Source organism: Bos indicus, chromosome 21 (assembly GCF_029378745.1).
Source record: "Bos indicus isolate NIAB-ARS_2022 breed Sahiwal x Tharparkar chromosome 21, NIAB-ARS_B.indTharparkar_mat_pri_1.0, whole genome shotgun sequence".
Taxonomy (NCBI): domain Eukaryota; kingdom Metazoa; phylum Chordata; class Mammalia; order Artiodactyla; family Bovidae; genus Bos; species Bos indicus.
In genome coordinates, this window is record NC_091780.1 from 8,389,802 (window position 1) to 8,416,731 (window position 26,930).

General features: G+C 46.0%; 1 protein-coding gene across 4 annotated transcripts in view; it reads right to left on the reverse strand.

Annotated features, from left to right (window-relative positions):
* Window positions 1-26,930, reverse strand: part of PGPEP1L (pyroglutamyl-peptidase I like) — a 71,689-nt gene that overhangs the window by 3,802 nt on the left and 40,957 nt on the right. For 3 of the 4 annotated variants that reach the window (XM_019983402.2, XM_070775034.1, XM_070775035.1), the window contains 2 exons: window positions 9,666-9,788; window positions 8,430-8,652 (listed from right to left, as the gene is read on the reverse strand). In XM_019983402.2, coding sequence (XP_019838961.2) covers window positions 8,430-8,652; window positions 9,666-9,788 — 346 coding nt within the window. Of the gene's footprint in view, window positions 1-8,425; window positions 8,653-9,665; window positions 9,789-26,930 lie in introns of all 4 variants that reach the window. The other variant, XM_019983403.2, reaches the window with a different exon arrangement.

A 26,930-nucleotide genomic window follows, 5' to 3' on the forward strand; every position in this document is an offset into this window, starting at 1 on the left:
GGGCTGCAGAGTCAGACGTGACTGAAGCGACTTAGTACATCTCAATGGACATGAGTTTGAGCAAACTCAGGGAGATAGTGAAGTACAGGGAAGCCTGGTGTGCTGCAGTCCATGGGGTCGCAAAGAGTCAGACAGGACTCAGCAACTGAACAACAACAAGCTTCGACAAAAACCAAATAAAAAGAATACTCATGAAGCAAAGAAGCCCTAGCATGTATGAAGCCTATAATAGAAAGTCTATTCAAACAAGGGCTTCTTAGATCCTGCCAGTGCTCTTGCAACAGTCCTATTCTGCCAGTAAAAAACTCAAGAGATGACAGCTGGTTCATGACCTCTAAGCTATAAATACAGACAGGAAAGAAATTCACCCGTTGAGGCCAGATCCTCAAACCATACACTCTACCCCATACCCCAAGAGTATTTGGTATTCCAGGTGATGTGAGTGGTAAAGAATCTGCCTCCAATGCAGGAGATGTTAAGAGAAGTGGGTTCGATCCCTGGGTCAGGAAAATCCCCTCAGGAAGATCCCCTGAAGAAGGGGATGGCAACCCACTCCAGTATTCTTGCCCGGAGAATCCCTTGAAGGGGGGAACCTGGCGGGCTACAGTCCATAGGATCCCCAAGAGTCTGGCACAATTAAAGCGACTTACCATGCACTTGAATGAAAGTGAAGTCGCTCAATTGTGTCCGCCTGTTTGTGACCCCCATGGACTGTAGCCTTCCAGGGTCCTCTGTCCATGGGATTTTGCCATTTCCTTCTCCAAGAGATCTTTCCAACCCAGGGATCGAACCCGGGTCTCCCGCATTGTAGACAGAGCTTTACTGTCTGAGCCACCAGGGAAGTCCATGCACTTAGCTAGGTTTAAAAGACACCTTCCTTTGTGTGCCCTTAGCCAGGTAAACTCAGTACATTTTTGCATTTGAATGGCAGGATCTAAACTACAGGAGAAAACACCACTTGTGCTGGGTGGTTCTGCCGCAGGGATTTTAAAACTCCCTCACCCTTTTAAGAAAGGTTTTAGCTGAGGATCTCTGTGACTCTGAATTAGAACAGGGGACTATCCTTCAATATGTGGATGAAATTCTAATCGCCAGCCCCATCAAAGAGCTTTCTGACCATAACAAAGTTACTGCCTTAAATCATCTGGCAGAGAGAGGATATAAAGTTTCAAAGGAAAAAAGCCCAAATCTCCCTCCAGCGGGTAGAATGCTTAGGATTTAATAACAGAAAAGGGGCACAGGGCACTATCTAAGAAGAGGAAAGAATGGATTTGCCAGATGGCACCCCTAATACGAGAGAACAGCTCCAGGGTTTCCTGGGGGTGCCTGGCTCTGCCATGTGTGGATCCCCAATGCTGGCTTAATTGCTAAGCCCTCATATGAACAATTAAAAGGGAAGGACCTTGACTCTTCTGAGCAGACCCTCAACTGTGACTGAGCATTCCTGGAACTGAAAAAACATCTCGGGAGAGCCCCCAGGTTAGCTTTACCCAACCTGAGCCCCTCCTTCCATCCGTATGTACCTGAAGGAAGAGACACTTCCCTGGGGGTGCCTACACAAAAACCCGGACCTCTGACTCTGGTTGAGGCCTATTTTTCTAAACAACTGGACCAAAGTGAAACAGGAGGGAAGGGGGCAGGGCACAAACTTTAAAAGAATGGCACAGCCTGAGGACACAACATAAACTGATCTCAGGGAATAAACAGATTAAAAGAGGGGGGTGGGCTGGGGATTAGGAGGCTGCTGGAGGCTGCTGAAGGCTATACTTCTGCCAAAGAGCATATAGCCTGTATTCACTGGAGAGGCCATCAAAGGGAGAAGCAGAAATAACAAGAGGAAATCGCACAGCATATATGGCAGCTAAACAAGCTGTAGAGGGTGCGGACAGACTTCAAACGCCCCTGCTATCGCTGCCCCCAGATCCTAGCTCTTACCCCCGAGAAGAAAGAGAAGGCTTTGTGATGGGCCTGTTTTAAAAGCCCAGAATACCTGGAAAGGATGGTTAACAATCATGGGCAGCTGCTCTTCAAGCTACTGCACTTCAAGCCATTCTGAACGGGCACTTCAGGCCATAAGCAGGAGACCCTGTATCAATGGCTTATCACATCCATCACTACTCCCAATTTCTGAAGTCTCCTTAAACAGATAAGGTTGAACCGAGCCCTATCTGTCTCCAGAATAACCTCAACACTCACCCCTCCAAAGTCAAGGGAGGGACCCCCACCTCGTACAGAGGCACATATCCAGGTCAAAGCTTGCAAATGGATTTCACAGTAATGCCCTGGGTACAAGGAAATTTTCAGATATTTGCTGGTTTTGACTGACACCTTTGGCTAGATTCCTGCCCCAAACCAAGACTACTTCAGAGATTTCTAAGGCCCTGCTCAAGGAAATAATCCCTTAGTTTGGGCTCCCTAAATCCATTCAATGTGACAGTGGTCCCACCTTTGTTTCTCAAATTACTAAGGAAATCTCTAGAGCACTGGGAATTAAATGGAGGTTGCACCCTTCCATTTAATGAAGAATCCATCTGCCAGTATAGGAGACAGCAGAGGCGCAGGTTCGATCCCTGGGTCGGGAAGTCTCGTGCAGAAGGAAATGGCAACCCACTCCAGTATCCTTGCTTGGAAAATCCCATGGACAGAGGAGCCTGAAGGGCTACAATCCATGGGGTGGCAAAGAGTCAGGCACAAGACCACAATCCTCAGGAAAAGTAAAAAGAATAAATCAAATTCTCAAAAGAAATTAAGCCAAACTATGTCAAGAGATTTATCAAACTTGGATCTCTCTTCTCCCCACAGCACTTCTCAGAATGCAATTAGCCCCTAAAGGAAAGCTCGGGTTAAGTCTGTATGAGATCAGGTACAGGAGGCCCATTCTTGAAGGACCTGCCTACAAAGCCAACCTTAGGGACATGGATGACTGAAATATGCCTTACAGACGGGAAAAAAAAATCAAAGCTTTACAAGCCTTCCCCTTCTGACATGGTTTTACATCCTTTGTTCCCTGGAACTGGGTTTATTTGAACACCTGGAAGGCTGGAAATCCACAAGACCAGTTAGCCCCCAAGTGGGCAGGACCTTATCTTGTAATCTTGACCAATGCAGTGCCTGACAATTGCAGAGCATAACTCCGTGGGCCACCATACCAGAGTAAAGACAACACCTATGCCTCTGGAAGTTACTGAGCCACTTGCTCAATTACAGCTGTGTGAACCTGTCACTGAGCTTATATTACTTTTTAAAGGGACTAACCCTACTAATAAGTAAGTAAGGTGATGGACAGGCTTAGCAGTTGGCCTTGTCATTGCTACTGTATTACTTAGCTTCCACTGTTCTGCCAAACCTCCTCCTACTGGTAAACATTTCCTCTGTCCATGCTGGATATAGGGAACATTAACATTGGAGGCAGGATGAGTGGCCATTATTGTCTATTCCTTCTTATCTTCTCTGCGCTATCTCTTACAACCATGCATGAAGAATGGGGATTCAATAGTGAATTTGTTGAGAATTATAGCCTGCTGACAAAAGCTATCCCAGTGCTGAATCTGTCACCTCCACTATCCAAGTGACACCTATAGGTTAGCTGAACACAACTCAGTGAGGGACAGCTTAGAAAACCTATTCCTCCCGAAGTTTATATCCCATCCCTAAAGCAGCTTCCCAGCTTGGATTCCCTCTATCAAACACAAAGCACGCACTCCACAGGACCACCACTATGATCAGGCTGCTGCCACCGCCCCTATTAAACACCCCTATAAAAAGGAGGGACTTACAGTAACACCCTAGGGTTACTCGACTCTGGCCACGACTTCTTCCATTACCCCACAATTTAAGTGCCTTGGGTTGACTCCTATGGAAATCTCACCCACTGCGCCCCCTGCACCGACCTGATGAACACCCACACGGACCAGATGGGAGATGTACTTACTGCAGATGGAAAATGCCAGTTGTCTGACAGTTAGTATATGGCCCTCCTAAGGCCTGGGGAAAAGCCACTGGTCAAGAATCCCTCAGTGACCCCCACTAGGCAGGTGGGCCTCTCTCCTCACTCTGCAAGGGCACCCTCTGGGCTAGCCACTTTCGAATGTGATTCAACTCCCCAGAACATATGCTCCCTATGGGTACCCGTTCCTTTGTGGCCTGAGAATAAACCAAGTGCCCCATCAGAACAACTCTGACTCCTCCTTCCCTTCTCTGGGGTGGGCTCTAGTCCATCCTTGTTTAGATAAGCCCCATCTTGGGGACATTGCATGCTACGGCAGCTAAGTTCTCAGAACCTAGGTATAACCGTTTATAAGATCACCCAGCCCTGAGATAAAAGGACTCATTCTGGCAGCAGTAAGGACTTCTCTCAGACTAGTGGCCCCCTGGGGAAGGTTTGCACAGCATGAAATCTCTCTACAAAATCTCACCCAGGCCTTTAAAGACTTGCCTAAAAACACAGGGTATGCTTGACAAGAACTCCATACTTCTCTGGACTCTCTAACAAATGTTGTTCTGAACAACAGACTAGCCCTTGACGTCTCCTTGCTGAGCAAGGGGAAGCCTGCACAGTTACTAATAAAACCTGCTATACATATGTCAATAACTAGGTTGGTTGAGATAAACCTAAAAAAGATATGAGTAAGCTCAATGGTTATACAGATAGAACACACAAGGTCTAGATCCAAGCTCCATCTGGAACATAGTCAAGCAGGGTCTTCCCAGGCTAACTTGCCTTTTTTCCATTTCTTGGCTCCACTAATTGCCATTATCTTCCTGCTTATCTCTGGGCCTTGTCTTCTCAACTTCCTTAGTAAATGTGACTTTGATGACTTTGAAGTCATCAAGCTTCAGATGATACTAATACAAGCGTACAAACAATTCTGACTGCAGCTTGCTGATAATTAGACTTAATTTAGGCTAGTCAGGAACAGTTCTGCTCCCCTAATCCAAGGAAAAACGGCACTCATGTTCAGCAGGAAGCAGCTTCAGAAGTCAGACCTTCACCCTTCAGTGGCCCTCAAGAATGAGAAGCAGTAAGGAGGAAGAGGTGGGGGTGATGTTATTGCCAGAAGTGCCAGATTTTTGCTCAAAACCTGCCAGGCCCCACCTTTAGCAGGAGTTAACATAAATATTTAAGTTAAAGGATCCAAGGATAAGAAAGAAAGCCACAAACAAAAAAGATGGTACCAGTTGGGACCAAGATGGCCAGGAACCTGACCTCCAACAAACCCTGAGTCTCATTATACATTAATTTTACTAAATTAGCCTACTATTCGTAACATGACACACCTACTGGTGGCCAGGACCAGCCATTAAGGACCATAAAAAGGATAAAAGCAGAGTGGCATCCTACTCCCTGGAAAAAGTCTTCCTAGGTAGACTAATGCATATGCCTCTCCATCATTAGCCTCACTCCTCCTCCCTTTGTCTTATCTTTAATATTAAATCCCTTTCATCAGGTGGGCAAGAAGTTGGTCTATGAACTTAGCTCTTGCTTCTCAATTTGTCGGCCACTGAATAAAGCAAGAACCTTCCAAGGCTATGCTAGGGCCTGAATAAGGCTCATATGACTTAATTCAGTAACGATTTCTTCATTCATTCTTTTGAAGGAGAATTAACTACCTCCTAGGGGGTCAGAATCTGGAGAAACAAAGGAAAATTAATCTTCATCTGAGGCTAAACTAGAATGGTTAATTCACAACTTTGCAGCAATAAATAACTCAGCAATCCCACTACTGGGTATATACCCTGCAGTTCAGTTCAGTTCAGTCGCTCAGTCATGTCCGACTCTTTGCGACCCCATGAATCACAGCATGCCAGGCCTCCCTGTCCATCACCAGCTCCCGGAGTTCACTCAGACTCATGTCCATCGGGTCAGTGATGCCATCCAGCCATCTCATCCTCTGTCGTCCCCTTCTCCTCCTGCCCCCAATCCCCCTCAGCATCAGAGTCTTTTCCAATGAGTCGACTCATCGCATGAGGTGGCCAAAGTACCAGAGTTTCAGCTTTAGCATCATTCCTTCCAAAGAAATCCCAGGGCTGATCTCCTTCAGAATGGACTGGTTGGATCTCCTTGCAGTCCAAGGGACTCTCAAGAGTCTTCTCCAACACCACAGTTCAAAAGCATCAATTCTTCGGTGCTCAGCCTTCTTCACAGTCCAACTCTCACATCCATACATGACCACAGGAAAAACCATAGCCTTGACTAGATGGACCTTTGTTGGCAAAGTAATGTCTCTGCTTTTGAATATGCTATCTAGGTTGGACATAACTTTCCTTCCAAGGAGTAAGCATCTTTTAATTTCATGGCTGCAGTCACCATCTGCATGGATTTTGGAGCCCAGAAAAATAAAGTCTGACACTGTTTCCACTGTTTCCCCATCTATTTCCCATGAAGTAATGGGACCAGATGCCATGATCTTCATTTTCTGAATGTTGAGCTTTAAGCCAACTTTTTCACTCTCCACTTTCACTTTCATCAAGAGGCTTTTTTAGTTCCTCTTCACTTTCTGCCATAAGAGTGGTATCATCTGCATATCTGAGGTTATTGATATTTCTCCTGGCAATCTTGATTCCAGCTTGTGTTTCTTCCAGCCCAGCGTTTCTCATGATGTACTCTGCATATAAGTTAAATAAGCAGGGTGACAATATACAGCCTTGACGTACTCCTTTTCTTATTTGGAACCAGTCTGTTGTTCCATGTCCAGTTCTAACTGTTGCTTCCTGACCTGCATACAGATTTCTCAAGAGGCAGGTCAGGTGGTCTGGGATTCCCATCTCTTTCAGAATTTTCCACAGTTTATTGTGATCCACAGAGTCAAAGGCTTTGGCATAGTCAATAAAGCAGAAATAGATGTTTTTCTGGAACTCTCTTGCTTTTTCCATGATCCAGCGGATGTTGGCAATTTGATCTCTGGTTCCTCTGCCTTTTCTAAAACCAGCTTGAACATCAGGAAGTTCACGGTTCATGTATTGCTGAAGCCTGGCTTAGAGAATTTTGAGCATTACTTTACTAGCATGTGAGATAAGTGCAATTGTGTGGTAGTTTGAGCATTCTTTGGCACTGCCTTTCTTTGGGATTGGAATGAAAACTGACAGTCCTGTGGCCATTGCTGAGTTTTCCAAATTTGCTGGCATATTGAGTGCAGCACTTTCACAGCATCATCTTTCAGGATTTGAAAGAGCTCAACTGGAATTCCATCATCTCCACTAGCTTTGTTTGTAGTGATGCTTTCTAAGGCCCACTTGACTTCACATTCCAGGATGTCTGGCTCTAGATGAGTGATCACACCATCGTGATTGTCTGGGTCGTGAAGATCTTTTTTGTGCAGTTCTTCTGTGTATTCTTGCCACCTCTTCTTAATATCTTCTGCTTCTGTTAGGTCCATACCATTTCTGTCCTTTATCGAGCCCATCTTTGCATGAAATGTTCCCTTGGTATCTCTGATTTTCTTGAAGAGATCTCTAGTCTTTCCCATTCTGTTGTTTTCTTCTACTTCTTTGCATTGATCACTGAGGAAGGCTTTCTTATCTCTTCTTGCTATTCTTTGGAATTCTGCATTCAGATGCTTAGAAAACCACAATTCAAAAAGACACATGAACCCCAATGTTCACTGTGGCCTATACACCACAGCTAGGACACGGGAGCAATCTAGATGTCCACTAACAGATGAATAGATAAAGAAGTTGTGGTACGCATATACAGTGGAATATTACTCAGCCATAAAAAGGAATAGACTTGAGTCAGTTGTATTAAAGTGGATGAACCTCGAGCCTGTCACACAGAATGAAGTGGGAAAGAGAAAAACAAAGATACTATATTAAAGCATATGTAAGAATCTAGAAAAACCATGCTGATAAACCTGTTCACAGGGAAGGAATGGAGATGCAGACGTAGAAAACAGACTTGTGAACACAGTGGGGTAAGGAGAGGGCGGGATGAACTGGGATAGTATTGACGTATATACACCACCATGTGTAAAACAGAGCCAGTGGGAAGATGCTCTATAATACAGGGAGCCCAGCCTGGTGCTCTGTGAGACCTAGTGGGGTGTGAGGGCGGTGGCGGTGGTGGGGGGCGGGCAGTGCAGGGAGGCTCAAGAGGGAGGTGATATATATATATGTAAAACAGCAATTATCATCCAATTAAAAAAAAGAATAAAATACTGCAAAAAAAAAAGTCATCCACAAAATGTTAGTGCCTCTCAACATCCCCTACCTACCCCTTCTCTTCTGCCAGCCAACAAAGGCTAGTGAGTGGGAGGGTCCTCAGAATCAGTCCTAGGCAGAAGTGAGCAACGTGTGGGTCTGGGTGATGACTCTGGGCAGCTCCAAGCACCCAGCTGGATGGCACAGGATGGCACATGCTGGGAGGAAGTTTGGTCAGAGGCCGCTTCAGCCCTTCCTCTTCCCCTCCAAGCCCAGTATCAGGACGCACCTACCCGCGTCTCGGGAAAAGGCCACCTCCACGCCCTGCACTGCCGCCCGCCTGCTGACCGCCTTCATGCTGACCTCTGATGCGATCACTTCTGGCCCATCCGGAAGGCACACGCCGCACTCGGGCCGGAAGCCCCGGATGTCGGCGTCTCGGTAGCCTCGGTTCTTGCTGCACTGCTCCAGAAAGATGGCCTTGGCGGCGGGGTCCACGCCCACATGCACAACGAGCTGTGTGAGCACATGTGGAGGCAGAAGATGAGGGAAACTGAGGTCCCCTCTGCTCTCCAGACGGTTCAGAGGGAGAGCTCTGGGGAGCAAGACACCCCAGTCCCCCAAATGTGCCACCATCACACCCATCCCCTGCCGCTCCCCTTGATGAATGTGCTGGAACGAAAAATCACTGGATAGACACCTACATGGTATCTAATTTAAATATTTTCCTATTTCAAAACATTTTTATATGGCAGTGTATTCCTTTTTTCCCTGGGGGGTCCCAGCTGGTATCTAAGACTATCCCAGGAGAAGCTTAGTCTTTCCCTGGAAGCTTCCATCTCTTTTATGAAATTTTAATAAAGGAAGTTAATAACAGTCTAATAAAATACTGTTAGAATTTTTTGAGCTGATTATTTTTCCTCTTTGAAAAATGTAGCTCATTATATTATCAAAACATTAGGGTATCATCTTAAAGGTCTGGTGGTATTTGTTCTATTAATATCATCTGGTCTTCATATCTGGAGGATGTTTGTACCAGTTTCCTGCATAGTAACTCTGTTCTGATAAAATATTCTGGGAGTGATGAAATGGGCCTCTCCAGGTGGGCCACTCTCCCACCTCCGGGTGGGGGCCACCCTCCAAATGCTCTCCTAGGCCAAGAGGTCCTTGCCTCTCACCCCATCTCACAACCCACCTGCTCTGCAAGGGCCTGGCTGGGACTAACCCAGGGGCCTCTCTGTTAGGTGGGAACTACCTTTGAGTCCAGGCTGGGAATAAAGCTTCCTTTTCTTTTCCTCCTTCTCTCTTTCCAGAGTCTTATTCTGAGATTCTACTCTGTATTTCATCTTAAACTTTTATAACCAGACCCTTTTGAAATTGTCTGGGCTGTGACTGGTGGGCAGGGGGCAGGATACACTTGAGCCATCAACCCTAGAACCAGGGTCCTGGGGTTCACAGGCTCTGGGTCTCCACACATAATCATCCCACCCCCCACTCCCATCCCCACTGCCTCCCTTGCTGTCATTTACTTGTGGTTGAAGAGCTTCCCAGATTCTGGCGACCCTTTGTTTCACTTCCCTGTAATCCACCGGCAGCTGAAGAGTCTGCAGCTCTACCTCCATGTCATTCCCCAGGCCCAGTTTGGAGAGTTCCTGCAGAAAGAAACAGGTGGGTCACCTCGCTTGCTGGAGGGCCACAGGGAGCTCCTCACAAGCCAAGTTCAGGGCCATCCAGTTCGTTGCTGGGGCCTTTGGGGGCCTGGACCTGCCCTCAAGGAGCTCCCACAGAGGCGACGGGTCAACAGTGGGCCAGAGCTCCTGCTGCCTGCACAAAGCCCCATATAGTTGCCCTTGTCAAGGTGCACAGACCCCAAAGGCATGTCTGACCCAGTCTGCAGGTCAGAACGGCATTCACAGAAGGGATACAGGGTACTTCTAGTGGACAGATGAGGGTGAGCCAGATGGAGAAGCTGAAGGGTGTATAAGACAGAGGGAGGTGCACCCGGAGCTGAGAACAGAAATTCATCACCTCTCTCTTGCAGATGGAAGTCCAAAACCAAGGTGTCAGCAGGGTGATCCTGCCTCTGAACCTTGCCGAAGGCGCCTACCTTGCCTCTTTCAGCTTCTGGCAGCCCCCAGTAGTCCTTGGCTTGTGGTAGCATAACTGCGGTCTTCACATCATCGCCCCTTTGTGCGTGTCTGTCTTTCTGTCCAGGTTTTCTGCTTTATAACAACAACCCACCCATGACACTCTCTAAGGTAGTGCTTTCCAGAAGGCTGATGGCTTCACTACTGCCAAACCAGAAAGTTCAGGAAGGCCAAACTGTATTTCTCCATGGCCTTTATAGTTATAGGCATGGGATGGAGTATGTTGGATACCGAAGTGAAGTGAAGTGAAAGTCACTCAGTCGTGTCTGACTGTTTGCAACCCCATGGACTAGACAGTCCAAGGAATTCTTCAGACCAGAATACTGGAGAGGGCAGCCTTTCCCTTCTCCAGGGGATCTTCCCAACCCAAGGATCAAACCCAGGTCTCCCACATTGCAGGCGGATTCTTTACCAGCTGTGCCACAAAGGAAAGCCCAAGAATACTGGAGTGGGTAGCCTATGCCTTCTCAGGGGCTCTTCCGACCCAGGAATCAAACCAGAGTCTCCTGCATTGCAGGCGGATTCTTTACCAGCTGAGCTCTCGGGGACCTGGCATTTCTGTGTGCTTCACTTATCTGAAAGTCAATGCCCAAAGGTCCTGCTTCTCCTTATCAGCTGTTTCTTTTCAAGCTTCCAATGCGGTGCTCAAACAGCCTCAACTACAAGCTGGCATTAGAATCCCTTCCCTGCTGGATTCCAGTGGACTCAGAGTCTGGGGCTGCACTCCACAACTGGCCACCTTGACATTTCAGGGCAGGAAATAGAAACAGGCAATTTAGGTGAAATAAATACAGACATCACACTTTGCCTCACACCAGCTCAGCTCACCTTTTGCATCAACTAGATTAAGGAAAACATCTAATGTTTAGAGATCTTTGGATGTCAGAAATGCAGATAAGGAACTGCAGACCAGTATAAACTTGAACTTTTTCAAGGATTACCATGGAATTATCCTCCAGGATCCTCCTGATGCATTTTCTTTTCCTAACTGGTGTGTCACCCTCCACCTCTTTCCCTCCCAGTTGTCCCAACACGGGGAGCTGGCACCTTGGCAGGTCTGCCATGTCACCAGCTCCAGGGATTCTGCTAAGGAGCAGCCAGTGTCCCCTGGAAAGAGGTGACCACTGCCGCCCATACTGTGGGGCTGGAAGTCCAGGGGCTTGCTGGTTCCCCTGGAGCCCTTTGAGCAAGAGGAGCAACAGATGGAGCCAACAGACACCTCCCACTGAGGACAGAGGTTAGACAGGAAGGTAACTACACCACCATGGGCTACAGGCCTCCTGGGGCCTTGGCCAGGCTGCCTGGATGGCTCTAGGAAGTCTGCAGTCATCCAGAGATCACTAGGTTTTGTGGTCAGCTGTACTGGTATTGGGAGAGGGAGCTATGGACTGAAAATATGTCCCTGACCCAAATTCGTATGTTGAAACCCTAAGGTTTAGACGAGGTCAAGAGGGTAGGGTCATGCATGATGGGATTTCATGCATGTATGCATGCATACTAGGTCAGGTGTGTCTGACTCTTTGCAGCCCAGTGGCCTCTAGCTCACCAGCTCCTCTGTACATGGGATTCTCCAGGCAAGAATACTGGAGTGGGTTGCCATGGCCTCCTCCAGGGGATCTTCCTGACCTAGGGGTCGAATCTGCATCTCCTGGGTCTCCTGCATTGGCAGGCAGATTCTTTACCCCTGAGCCACCTCGGAAGCCCACATAATGGGACTAACACCCTTATAAGAAGAAGAGAGGCCAGAGCCTTTCTTTCTTTGCCATTTGAGGCAGGACACAGCCAGAAGATACTGTAAGTCAGAAAGAAAGTTCTCACCAGGAACCAAATCTGTTGGCACCTGATCTTAGACTTCATTTACTTCTCTGTGAGAAATGCATGCATGTTGTTTAAACTACTCAGCCTGCAGAATTTTGTTATAGCAGCTTAAGCTGACTAATACAGGGGAGCTTCCAGCTGGTAACGAGATAAGTCCTGGTTGAGTTTCAGATGCCTTCCAGTTCATCCATCCAGCTCATTATAACTCTTGAAAGTGACACAGACAACCCGGGACTGAAATCAGAAACTGATTTGGGAATCTGAGGAACTCTCTCCAACCTGCAATCATGCAAAGAGTCTCCAGGCACTGCCTCATGTGGACGCTCGGCTCCCTCAAGCATGTGTTCTCTCTAACGCCTACACACACACACACACACACACACACACACACACACACACACACACGCACGCACGGTGCCCTGGGCCATCTACACTGTGACCCGTGGCAGACAATAGCATTTTACAAAGACTAAACCAAGCTGGTGGTCATCAGCAGCCTAAGCCTGGAATGAGGAGGGTACAGGGCAGAAGGGGGCACACGCAAAGTGAGATCCCACTAAAGTGAGACTCCAAAGGGCATGGACTTTGGAGTCACAAAGATGCAGGTTTGAGACCTGGCTCTGCCATCCTTTTTTTTTTTTTTTGGCTACAATGGGTCTTTGTTGCTGTGCTCGGGCTTTAGTTGCAGAGACTGGGGGCTTCTCTTGTCGTGGAACACAGGCTCTAGGCATGGAGGCATCTGTAGTTGCAGCACACAGGCTTGGTAATTGCTGCTCATGGGCTCCAGAGCGCAGGCTCCGTAGTCATGGTGCGTAGGCAGAGGTGCTCCACAGCATGTGGGATTTTCCCAGATCGGGGATTGAACCCATGTCAGGGGACATCGGCAGGTGGATCCCTACCCACTGTGCCACCAGGGAAGTCCTGCCACCTTTCATTGGGCAAATGTGGGCATCTTGTTTAGCTTTGGTGCACCTCTGTTTTCTCATCTGTGAAATGGGCATAAATAAAAGTTGGAGATGCTTTCACAAATTTTAAATGATTCACAAAAAGTGCCCAGCACAGTATCTGTCACATAATTGGGGCTTTATATGAAGGCCCAATATGTATAATTAGTCCATATTAATTGGAGAAAGTCATGCAAGAGGGATTTATTAAAAGTAATATTTATTAGAATTTGATTACTTTTAGCCTTTCAGAAGCAGGGAGTAGAATATTCTGCATAAGCAGACGGCAGACAACTGGTTGCCACCACCCTTTCTGCCAAGGAGGGTTGGTAGTTTTAGCAAAGAGAGCGTCAGTTCTATGCAGAGAGAGCCAGGGGTTTGTACCTTCCAGACTGGCACACTTTCTCAGCTAGAATTGCAGAGTGTTTTGTGCCCAAGGGGCCAGGGACAAAGCCTGGTATAACTCTTACCAAAGTGGAATTCAGGGTACTGCTCTCGCCAGAGGAATCACCAGGCTCCACGGGGAGCTGAGAGCCTGTGCCAGGCCCCCGATCCTTCAAAAAGCCTGAACCCCACCAGTCACAAAGGCCCTTGGGAATAAGGGAGCCCCACCTTCTGCCTCTTCCACCCACTTCTTCCTGCCTCCATGTAGTCCAAAATCTGGTTGCCAGGAACACACAGAGATTTAACAAAGAGAACTCAGTTGCTCTCTGAATTTTTTTCAAATCCACCAAGGCTGTGGCACCAGCTGGTGCTGCAGAATGGTTGCCCTTTTTCCACAATCTGAGTCTTCTCTCATCTAATGGGAGTCTGTGGCTAGTACCATGAAGCAGGAAAGGATTTCTTCATTCAAACTTCTTGAGTGCTTGCAATGTGGTCCTCTGCTAGAGCATGGGCTGTCTGGGGGTTCACATTCTCAGAGGAGATGGAGTATAGGAATGGGAAGTGATGGCAAGACTCCTGGTTCTGGTTCCAAGGCCTGTGTTGGGCCACACTGGGCTGTGGAATTCTGAGGACCTTCAATTATTAGGTGGTTAGGAAGGAGCTTAGACTCCATGTCTTCCTCTTCCTATTGTGTGTTTGTTGCTCAGTTGCTCAGTCTTGTCTGACTCTTTACAACCCATGGTAGCACACTAGGCTTCCCTGTCCTTCAGTATCTCCCAGAGTTTGCTCAAATTCACGTCCACCGAGCTGGTGATGCCATCCAGCCATTTCATCCTCTGTCATCCCCTTTTCCTCCTGCCCTCAATCTTTCCCAGCATCAGGGTCTTTTGAGTCAGCTCTTCACATCATGTGGCCAAAGTATTGAGGTTCAGCTTCAGCATCAGTCCTTCCAATGAATACTCAGGGTTGATTTCCTTTAGGATTGATTGGTTGGATCTCCTTGCAGTCCAAGGGACTCGCAAGAATCTTCTCCGGCACCACAATTTGAAAGCATCAATTCTTCAGCCCTCAGCCTTCTTTATGGTCCAACTCTCACATCCATACATGACTACTGGAAAAGCCATAGATTTGACTATACGGACCTTTGTCGGCAAAGTGATGTCTCTACTTTTTAATATGCTGTCTAGGTTCATCATAGCTTTTCTTCCAAGGAGCTCAGTTCAGTTCAGTTCAGTTGCACAGTTGTGTCTGACTCTTTGCGACCCCATGGACTGCAACATGCCAGGCTACCCAGTCCATCACCGACTCGTGGAACTTGCTCAAACTCATTTCCTTGAGTTGGTGATGCCATCCAACCATCTCATCCTCTGTCATCCCCTTCTCCTCCTGCCTCAATCTTTCCCAGCATCAGGGTCTTTTCCAATAAGTCAGTTCTTCGCATCAGGTGGCCAAAGTATTGGAGTTTCAGCTTCAGCGTCAGTCTTTCCAATGAATATTCAGGACTGATTTCCTTTGGGTTGACTGGTTAGATCTCCTTGCAGTCCAAGGGACTCTCAAGAGTCTTCTCTAACACCACAATTCAAAAGCATCAATTCTTTGGCACTCAGCAAGCATATTTTAATTTCATGGCTTCAGTCACTGTCTGTAGTGATTTGGGAGCCCCAAAAATAAAGTCTTCCACTGTTTGGGCAAATTATTGAAACTTGCCAAGCCTCAGTTTCCTGATCTTCAAAATGTCGTAGAAACAGGACCTTCCTCACAAGGGCTGCTGTGAAAGTTAAGCAAGACCATCCACGTGGAGTTACAGCCTAAGAGGACTGCCCAGAGGGGCTTCTGATCTGAGCTTGGAGGACTAGCAAGAGTGTTCAAGGGGAAGAAATTAAGGAGTGGGAACTTGGAGGTGTGTGCAAACAGCCTTCCCTCCTCCCTTCTTACCCCCCTACTTCCTTCCTTCTGCCCTCTCTCTGTCCCTCCCTCCCCTCTCTTTCCCTTCTCCTTCCCTCCTTCTCTCGCTCACTCGTCCATCAGGCATCAGATGTGGATATGGCAGAGACCCTCCTGGGGCCTCTGTGCTGGGCTCTGGGTGAGGGTCTTGTGTGCCTGTGTGTGCGTGTCTGCGGGCTGACCATGGACGAGGAAGCGATAGCCGGTTCTTCTTGACCTGCAGGGTTGGAAGGAACCTGGGAGCCATCGGCTGGTCCTGGAGATCCAGGCCCGTGCTCCCTCCAACCCCATCTAGGCTGGAGGTGCCCCACGGACACAGAAACTAGGGGCAGGCCTGGGAGGGGCTCACCAGGCACAGGAAGAAGCCGTGGAGGTGACTGGGGGTCTGACGTATTAAGTACAGGACAGCTACCAGTGGAGCATAATGCAGCTATTACAAACGATTTTACAAAGAATGTGTTGACACAGGAAAACCCATGAAAAGAAACCAGTTTAAAAATAAGGATCTCAGACTGTTTCCTGCAGCCATTTATGGAAATAGGAGCATACTGACAACGAGGAGAATTAGGGGAGATTCTCATTTCTGTCTATATTTGTCGTAACATTTTTAAGGTGTATGTAGTATTTTTCCGGTTCTAAAAGCTTAACAAATAGTCTGGCTGATAATCAGACCAGCTGCCTCAGCAGCACTCTTGCTATCTGCAGGCAGTATGCCCAGCACCTCACCCCAGCTCCCTAACCTTGTCACCATTTTACAGATAAGGAAACTGAGGGTGAGTTTAAAAGAAGGGAGCCGTTCCAGAGACCCTCACAGAGGAGATGCCGCCACAACAGTGGGGTCAGCTGCTTAGGGCTGACCGCAGCTCTCACCAAAGGCTTGGAAAATCTTAGGATTGTTTCCAGGTCACACTCTTTTCCTTAACAAAGCCAAGTTCCGCTCTCCACATTTGACAAATGTCCAGCCTACACCCAATATCCTTTGGTTATTCCTCCAAAAGTCCAGTAATGAACAACAGTAACCCAGTAATTCTTGATCCTCTGCTTAGAGCAGTTGTCTCCAAATATTTTTGACCACATGCCACTATTGATGAAAAGATTTTAGTATGCACACATGCATACACACACACACACACACAATATCATTAGCTGGTATCTTCACGTCTCAAGGCATGATACATTTTTCATGTGGGCTTCACTGTTCATATTCATTTTACATACAAGTATATGTAAATCTGTATTTATAATGGTTCCCTTAATTCTTCCCTCTTTTTGGCCAATTTCTTATGAGACTGTTACTGTTTTTACATCACAATGTGACTGGCAGAGGACTCAGATGAGGTTAGATAAAGGATCACTTGGCTGTTTTCACATGTGTTCAGGTTTGCATCATATGATCCTGTATCTGTGGGTTTCTTGAAGATCCTTTTTGTAAGGATTTCTTGATCATAATTTGAGGCTTAGTTTAATTAAAACTGGATAATATTAATTCTGAAACACATTAACTGAAGTGAAACACTTTATCAGTCAGTCTAGTCACTCAGTCGTGTCCGACTCTTTGCAACCCCATGGACTGCAGCACGCCAGGCTTCCCTGTCCATCACTAACACCCAGAACTCTCTTAAACTCATGTCCATTGAGTTGGTGATGCCATCCAAACATCTTATCCTCTGTCATCCCCTTCTACCGCCTTCAATCTTTCCCAGCATCAGGGTCTTTTCAAATGAGTCAGCTTTTTGCATCAGGTGGCCAAAGTATTGGAGTTTCAGCTTCAGCATCAGTCCATCCAATGAATATTCAGGACTGATCTCCTTTAGGATGGACTGGTTGGGTCTCCTTGCAGTCCAAGGGACTCTCAAGAGTCTTCTCCAACACCACAGTTCAAAAGCATCAATTCTTCAGTGCTCAGCTTTCTTTATAGTCCAACTCTCACATCCATACATGACCACCGGAAAAACCATAGTCTTGACTAGACAGACCTTTGTCAACAAAGTAATATCTCTATTTTTTAACATGCTGTCCAGGTAAGTCATAACTTTTTTTCCAAGGAGCAAGCATCTTTTAATTTCATGGCTGCAGTCAACATCTGCGGTGATTCTGGAGCCCCCCAAAATAAAGTCTGACACTGTTTACACTGTTTCCCCATCTATTTGCCATGAAGTGATGGGACCAGATGCCATGATCTTAGTTTTCTGAAAGTTGAGTTTTAAGCCAACTTTTTCACTCTCCTCTTTCACTTTCATCAAGAGGCTCTTTAGTTCTTCTTCACTTTCTGCCATAAAGGTGGTGTCATCTGCATATCTGAGGTTATTGATATTTCTCCTGGCAATCTTGACTTCAGCTTGTGCTTCATTCAGCCCAGCGTTTCTCATGATGTTCTCTGCATAGAAGTTAAATAAGCAGGGTGACAATATACAGCTTTGACGTACTCCTTTCCCAATTTGGAACCAGTCTGTTGTTCCATGTCCAGTTTTAACTGTTGCTTCTTGATCTTATTACAGATTTCTCAGGAGGCAGGTCAGGTGGTCTGGTATTCCCATCTCTTTAAGAATTTTCCACAGTTTCTTGTGATCCACACAGTCAAAGGCTTTGGCATAGTCAATAAAGCAGAAGTAGATGTTTTTCTGGAACTCTCTTGCTCTTTCAAGGACCCAATGAATGTTGGCAATTTGATCTCTGGTTCCTCTGCCTTTTCTAAATCCAGCTTGAACATCTGGAAGTTCACAGTTCATGTACTGTTGAAGCCTGGCTTGGAGAATTTTGAGCATTACTTTACTAGCGTGTGAGATGAGCGCAATTGTGCTGTAGTTTGAAGATTCTTTGGCATTGCCTTTCTTTGGGATTGGAAAGAAAACTGGCCTTTTCCAGTCCTGTGGCCACTGCTGAGTTTTCCAAATTTGCTGGCATGTTGAGTGCAGCACTTTCACAGCATTATCCTTTAGGATTTGAAATAGCTCAACTGGAATTCCATCACCTCCATTAGCTTTGCTTGTAGTGATGCTTCCTAAGGCCCATTTGACTTCACATTCCAGAATGTCTGGTTGTAGGTGAGTGATCACACCATTGTGGTTATCTGGGTCATGAAGATCTTTTCTGTATATTTCTTCTCTGTATTCTTGCCACCTTTTCTTTGTATTTTCTGCTTCTATTAGGTCCATACCATTTCTGTCCTTTATTGTGCTCATCTTTGCATGAAATATCCCCTTGGTATCTCTAATTTTCTTGAAAAGATCACTAGTCTTCCCTCATTCTATTGTTTTCCTCTATTTCTTTGCATTGATCACTGAGGAAGGCTTTCTTATCTCTCCTTGCTATTCTTTGGAACTTTGCATTCAAATGGGTATATCTTTCCTTTTCTCCTTTTCTTCTTTTCATACCTATTTGTAAGGTGTCCTCAGACAACCATTTTGCCTTTTTGCATTTCTTTTTCTTGGGGATGGTCTTGATCACTGCCTCCTGTACAATGCCACAAACCTCTGTCCATGGTTCTTCAGGAGCTCTGTCTACCAGATCTAAGCCCTTGAAAACTATTTGTCACTTCCACTGTATAATCATAAGGGATTTGATTTAGGTCATACCTGAATGGTCTAGTGGTTTTCCCTACTTTATTCAATTTAAGTCTGAGTTAAGACCTACAAGACGTTCTAGAATAAACACCCCAAAAAGATGTCCTTTTAATTATAGGGGACTGGAATACAAAAGTAGGAAGTCAAGAATCACCTGGAGTAACAGGCAAATTTGGCCCTGGAGTACAGAATGAAGCAGGGCAAAGGCTAATAGAATTTTGCCAAGAGAACGCAGTGGTCATAGCAAACACCCTCTTCCAACGACACAAGAGAAGATGCTACACATGGACATCACCAGACGGTCAACACCGAAATCAGATTGATTCTATTCTTTGCAGCCAAAGATGGAGAAGCTCTATACAGTCAGCAAAACAAGACCGGGAGCTGACTGTGGCTCAGATCATGAACTCCTCATTGCCAAATTCAGACTGAAATTGAAATACTTTATAATAAGTTAAAAATGATTCAAAAATGGAGGGCCTAGCACCATGGTGTCTCTTGCTCCAAGGGTGATGAATTCCCTTTTGCTTCAGGAAATCAAGCCTGTTCAGGGACCTGCAGATGTACAAAGCCAAGCTAGCTTTGGTACAGCTATGAAATATTGTTCAAGGATGATTTCATTTTTATAGACTAATAGAAATTCACACCCATTAGGTGGCCAATATAAGAAAATAACAACTGTTGGCAAAGATATGGAGAAATTGCAACCTTTGTGCACAGTTGGTGGAAATGTAAAATGGTGCAGCTGCCATGGAAAACAGTATGGACATTCCTCAAAATATTAAAAATAGAATTACCAAATGATCCAGCAAGCCTAAGTCTTATCAAAAAGAATCAAAACGCAAGAGCTCAAAGGGCTATTTGCATATTCATATTCAATGCAACATTATTCACAATAGTCAAGAGATGGAAGTAACCCAAATGTCCGCTGATGGAGGAACAGATAAACAAAATGTGATCTATACCAACAATGGAATATTAATCAGCCTTAAAAAGAAAGAAATTTATGGCACATGCTACAACATAGATGAGTCTAGAGGACAATCTATGCTGAGTGTAACAAGCCAGTCCCAAAAAGACATACTGTATAATTCTACGTAACTGAGGGATCTAAAGTGAAAGTGAAAGTTGCTCAGTCGTGTCCGACTCTTTGCGACCCCATGGACTATACAGTCCATGGAATTCTCCAGGCCAGAATACTGGAGTGGGTAGCCTATCCCTTCTCCAGCGGATCTTCCCAATCCAGGAATCAAACTGGCATCTCCTGCATTGCAGGCAGATTCTTTACCAACTGAGCTATCAGGGAAGCCCATGAGGGATCTAAAGTGGTCAAATTCATAGAGACAGAAAGTAGAATAATAGTAATCAGGGATTTGGGGGAAGGAAAATGGGGAGATGTTCAACAGAGTTTTAGTTTTGTGAGATAAAAAGTTCTGGATATCTGTTGCACAATAATGTGAATACACTTAACATTACTGAAATGTACACTTAAAAATGATTGAAAAGGTAAGTTTTATTTTGGTAAATTTTAAATGGTAATTGAAAAAAAACATAGAAATGAAAACCCTGATATTTTCATGCCACGCTCCAATGGATCAACTTGCAAACTTGCAACTTTGCATTTTCAAAATCATTTTGAAAATGATTTGGGGTCCTCAAGAAAGCACTGATGTAGGGAGTATTGGTGGACAAAAGTCGGATGGCCCTGGACACCTCTCATCTCTGCATAGGAGGTTGGGCAGAAAAGGGTTAACCCAGCAGGCAGGGGCTGCTCAAACTCTGCACATTGCCAACAAACACCTGTCTTCAGGACTGGCCCTTGGCTGGCTCCTGGGAGAAAGAGCTCTGAGCCCTCGGGGTGTTCTGCCTGATTAGAGCAGTTGTATATGCCTGTGGCCTTCGGTCACATCATGCTAGTTTGATTAGGGTTTATGCCAACACTGTGATTTATGGCAGACGCCTGTTTTTGCTCTGGAGTCTGAGTAGCTTAGGTCAGGCATGCAGGCACTGCATACCTATGTGATTGACCCCAGTAAGAATCCTGGACACCAAAACTCTGATGAGCTTCCCAAGTTGACAACACTTCATACCCGTTGCCACATGGCATCGCTGGGAGAGTTCCATGGCTCCATGCAGCTCCACTGGGAGACACCACTTAGGAGCTCGCACCTGGTCTCTCGGGGTCTTTGCTCCAAGCACCTTTCCTTTGCTGATTTCAACTGGGACCGTTTTCCTGTAGTACACCACAACTGCGTCTGTGAGCATAACAGCTTGAGGGTGGTCTTGGAGACCCCGTGACACACAGGCATCTCAATGTCTCTTGGACCCTGACTCTCCTTTAGAATCATTTCTTCATTTTCTCTTATTAGCTGTTTTTTCCAAAGAGAAAAGAAGGCAGTTTTCTCTATTTTCATTCATTTTATTTTCCCCAACATTTTTCAAGCCCTTCCTTTGGCCAAGCACTGTGCTGCCCTGGTCCTACCACAGATAGGAAATACCCATGCAGAGTAACTGTCCTCAGGGCAGGTGGAGGGTGGGCAGGTGAGATGGTACTGCTAGGGTCAACTTGGAGGTTACAACACATGGTAGAGTCAATCAGAAGAACAGACTTAGAATCTGGTGGGTACAGTTCAATTCTGCATTTGCCCCTAAAGCACCAACTCAGGCATTTGGCTTTAGGCAAATGACTTTGACTCCAAGAGCCTCAATGTCTCATCTACCAGTGCAGTTCAGTTCAGTTCAGTCACTCAGTCATGTCCGACTCTTTGTGACCACATGGACTGCAGCACGCCAGGCCTCCCTGTCCATCACCAACTCCCGTAACATGCACAAACTTGTGTCCATTGAGTCGGTGATGCCATCCAACCGTCTCATCCTCTGTTGTCCCCTTCTCCTCCTGCCTTCAATCTTTTCCAGCAACAGAGTCTTTTCCAATGGGTCAGTTCTTCACATCAGGTGGCCAGAGTACTGGAGTTTCAGCTTCAGCATCAGTCCATCCAATGAATATTCAGGTTTCCTTTAGGATTGACTGGTTGCATCTCCTTGTAGTCCAAGGGACTCTCAAGAGTCTTCTCCAACACCACAGTTCAAAAGCATCAATTCTTTGGTGCTCAGCTTTCTTTATAGTCCAACTCACATCCATACATGACTACTAGAAAAACTATAGCTTTGACTATACAGACTTTTGTTGGCAGAATAATCTCTCTGCTTTTTAATATGCTGTCTAGATGGGTCATAGCTTTTCTTCCAAGGAGCAAGCATCTATTAATTTCATGGCTGCAGTCACCATCTGCAGTGATTCTGGAGCCCCCTCCACAAAATAATGTCTGTCACTGTTTCCATTGTTTTCCCATCTATTTGCCATGACATGATGGGACTGGATGCCATGATCTTCGTTTTCTGAATGTTGAGTTTTAAGCCAACTTTTTCACTCTCCACTTTCACTTTCATCAAGAGGCTCTTTAGTTCTTTGCTTTCTGCCATAAAGGTGGTGTCATCTGTATATCTAAGGTTATTGATATTTCTCCAGGCAATCTTGGTCCCAGCTTGTGCTTCATCCAGTCTGGTATTTCGCATGATGTACTCTGCATAGAAGTTAAATAAGCAGGGTGACAACATACAGCCTTGATGTACTTCTTTCCCGATTTGGAACCAGCCTGTTGTTCCATGTGCAGTTCTAACTGTTGCTTCCTGACCTGCATACAGATATCTCAGGATACAAGTCAGGTGGTCTGGTATTCCCATCTCTTTAAGAATTTTCCACAGTTTCTTGTGATCCACACAGCCAAAGGCTCTAGCATAGTCAATAAAGTAGAAGTAGATGTTTTTCTGGAACTCTCTTGCTTTTTCTATGATCCAACAGATGTTGGCAATTTGATCTCTGGTTCCTGTGCCTTTTCTAAATCCAGCTTGAACATCTGGAAGTTCACCGTTCACACACTGTTGAAGCCTGACTTGGAAAATTTTTGAGCATTACTTTGCTAGAATGTGAGATGAATGCAATTGTGTGGAAGTTTGAACATTCTTTGGCATTGCCTTTCTTTGGGACTGGAATGAAAACTGGCCTTTTCTAGTCCTGTGGCCACTGCTGAGTTTTCCAAATTTGCTGGCATATTGATTGCAGCACTTTCACAGCTTCATCTTTTAGGATGTGAAATAGCTCAACTGGATTTCTATCACCTCTACTAGCTTTGTTTGTAGTAATGCTTCCTGATGCCCACTTAGCTGTGCATTCCAGGATGTCTGGCTCTAGGTTGGTGATCACATCATCGTGGTTATCTGGGTCATGATGATGTTTTTTTGTACAGTTCTTCTGTGTATTCTTGCCACCTCTTCTTAGTATCTTCTGCTTCTGTTAGGTCCATACCATTTCTGTCCTTTATTGTGCCCATCTTAGCATGCAATGTTCCCCTGGTATCTCTAATTTTCTTGAAGAGATCCCTAGTCTTTCCCATTCTATTGTTTTCCTCTATTTCATTAATTCCTCTATTGCATTAATCACTGAGGAAAGCTTTCTTATTCAAATGGGTATATCTTGCCTTTTCTCCTTTGCCTTTAGCTTCTCTTCTTTTCACAGCTATTTGTAAGGCCTCCTCAGACAACCATTTTGCCTTTTTGCATTTCTTTTTTCTTGGGGATGGTCTTGATCACTGCCTCCTGTACAATGTCACGAACCTGTGCCCATAGTTCTTCAGGAGCTCTGTCTATCAGATCTAATCCCTTGAATCTATTTGTCACTGCCACTGTATAATTGTAAGGGATTTGATTTAGGTCATACTTGAATGTTCTAGTGGTTTTCCCTACTTTGTTCCGTTTAAGTCTGAATTTTGCAATCAGGAGATCATGATCTGGTACCTTCTGGTACCTGCAAATCCTTATCATACTGCAGAAATTCCTGACTGGCTTCAGGTTTATGCTCAAGCCCCTGTGAAGCTACTGCAAGATGGCGGAGTAGAAGGATGTGGACTCTTCTTCTCCTGCGAGAACTCCAAAATTACAACTCACTGCTGAACAACCATAGACAGGAGAATGTTGAATCCCGCCAAAAAAAAGAGACCCCACGTCCAAGAGCAAAGGAGAAGCCCCAGAAAGACAGCAGGAAGGGCAAAACTGCATTTACAATCAAACCCCATCACCTCACAGAGATGCTTGGAGGGCTCAAACAAAATCTTGTGCACACCAGGACCCAGGGACCCCACAGAGACTGAGCCAGACCTGCCTTTGAGTGTTTGAGTGTCTCCTGGGGAGGTACAGGTCAGCAGGGGCCTGCCGCAGGGCAGGGGCTCTGGGTGCAGCAGACCTGGGTGTGCCATAAGCCCTCTCGGAGGAGGTTGCCATTAACCCCACCTTAGAGCCACCAGAACTTACACAGGACTGGGGAAACAGACTCTTGGAGGGCACAATCAGAACCTTGTGTGCACCGGGACCTATGAAAAGGGAGCAGTGAGCCCACAAGAGACTGACCCAGACTTGCCCGTGAGTGTCCAGGAGTCTCCGGCGGAGGCGTGGGTTGGCAGTGGCCTGCTGCAGGGTTGGGGGCACTGACTGCAGCAGTGCCTGCATGGGACCTTCTGAAGGAGGTCGCCATTATCTTCATCACCTCCACCATAGTTTGGTTTCAGGTCAAACAACAGGGAGGGAACACAGCCCATCAACAGAAAATTGGATTAAAGATCTACTGAGCATGGCCCACCCATCAGAACAAGACCCAGTTTCCCCATCAGTCAGTCTCTCCCATCAGGAAGCTTCCATAAGCCTCTTATCCTTCTCTATCAGAGGGCAGACAGACTGAAAACCACAGTCACAGAAAAACTAACCAATCTGATCACATGGACCATAGCCTTGTCTAACTCAATGAAACTATGAGCCATGCCTTGTAGGGCCACCCAAGGCGGATGGGTCATGGTGGAGAGTTCTGACAGAATGTGGTCCACTGGAGAAGGGAACGGCAACCCACGCCAGTACTCTTGCCTTGAGAGCCCCGTGCACAGTCTCATCTATAAAACTGAGCTATTACTGCTGCCCTTGCAGTGGCTCGCATGGTGATACGGTCCCTGTAGAGGCGTTTGAACACATGCAGAGTGCTTAGTGTTTGAGGGGAAACTGCTGACAATGCCTCGAGGTTGAGATGCTGTAATGAGTCTGAGTGAACTCCGGGAGTTGGTGATGGACAGGGAGGCCTGGCATGCTGCGATTCATGGGGTCTCAAAGAGTCAGACACGACTGAGCGACTGCACTGAACTGAACTGAACCGAATAGCCTTCAGTGCACCTTTCACTTTATCCCACATTCTACACACAACAGTCTCAGAAGAATAATACTAACTCCACCTTAAACAACATGATGACTGAAAAGTTTAAGATACTAATTTTTGTTTTGCTTTTGCTTTTTGTCCTTAAAGTAACTTGCTGTGTTTCAAAACTACTCATCACAGTTCCTCTCTGTGTGGTTGTCTCACCAACCGGACACACCATTAGGCTCATTAACTCAACTTTACTCATGATTTCCATGGATTCCTTTTTAAAAATATTTAGTGTTGTTTTATTAGTATGTAAAATAAGTTACACGGCTCCAGAGTTAAATCCACAGAACAGCTTTACTCAAAGAAGTCCCTTTGCTTTCCCCCTCCCCTCCATAAGAAACCATTTTTTTAGTTTTATGATTTATCCTTCACTTTCAATTTTCATAAACAAATACGTGACATATATTAAGGCGTCCCCCTGCTTCTTAAATACACTTTCCCCATCTTTGTGAAGCTATCTTTTCTGATTTTTGCCAGCGTACCTTTGGGAGAGCCTCCAGAAATTTTGCGGATTGCTGAAGCAACACGTACATCATCTTGCTGAGACTGCCAAACTCCTCTCCAATGGGGTTGTACCACCTTGCATTCCCTCCAGCAAAGTCTCACAGTGCCCGACAGCCTTACAGCCTTGCACACTAGTTGTCAAACTTCTGGATTTTTGCCAATCTGATCTTAGCATGGCTTTAATTTGCTTTTCTCTTATGAGCAAGTTTGAACGTATTTTCACATGGATAAGAGTCACTTGCATTCCTTTCTCTGTAAAGTGACTCTCCATATCTTAGGCCTACTTTTCTATGGGGTCATTCACTGTTTTCCCCTATTTATAGAAGCTCTTTGTATATCAGTGATATTTCCTTTCCACTTGTAAGTTTATCGGCTGCATCTGGCTTATGATGACTGGACAGGACTGAGTGGGGAAGAGAGAGGATGGGAAGGAATATGGAATAGCAATAGGAAGTCTGCCATGTTCAGAGACCTGGCTAGAATGGAAGGTTGGTAGAGACTGCCGCTGGAATTTGCATTGTAGAGGGACATGGTTGGATGTTATTAATCTCTGAATACACCTCCAGTCATTTTTGTCCCAAGAATAAAACTACACCTTCATGGTCTGTCAACGGTACCCTCAGCCCCAGTGAGTCTCCATCTGGGAGCCTGGGGAGACTCAGGCTTCTGCGTGTGGCTCCCAGACCTATGCAGGCCCCTGGTCTTCTATGCAGCCAGGAGCACAGGCTTAACCAGAACAGCTACTTGATACATAACAAGCAAAATCAAGGCTGTTGGCAGCAGGGAGGTGCTGTTTAGGCTACAAGAGCAGCAGTTCATGCTCTTGACAGGGGCTGAGCAGCTGTGGGAAGTACAGTCATTAGTCACATGGTCCTTCTGGCAAGGGAGATGTTTTACAGAAAAAAGTGTTCTCTGGGTGTCGGTCCCCCTAGACTTTCTAACCACAGAGGTCTTCAACCTCAGGTCTGCTCAGCTTACCCTGTCTCTGCAACTGGGTGGAAATGCCCCCTCATCCACTCAGCACATCTTTCTCCCTGTGAACTACAGATGGAACAATCAACCCCAAATTATCTCAGCCCAGAAGAACATTCCTGCTGCAGGTCTGGTTTCTCATTACCTGGAGGCACACAGTCAAAGGAACGAGGGTCTGGAAAGTCGGGGCACAAGCCTGTTGCCTCTGACCTCCTCT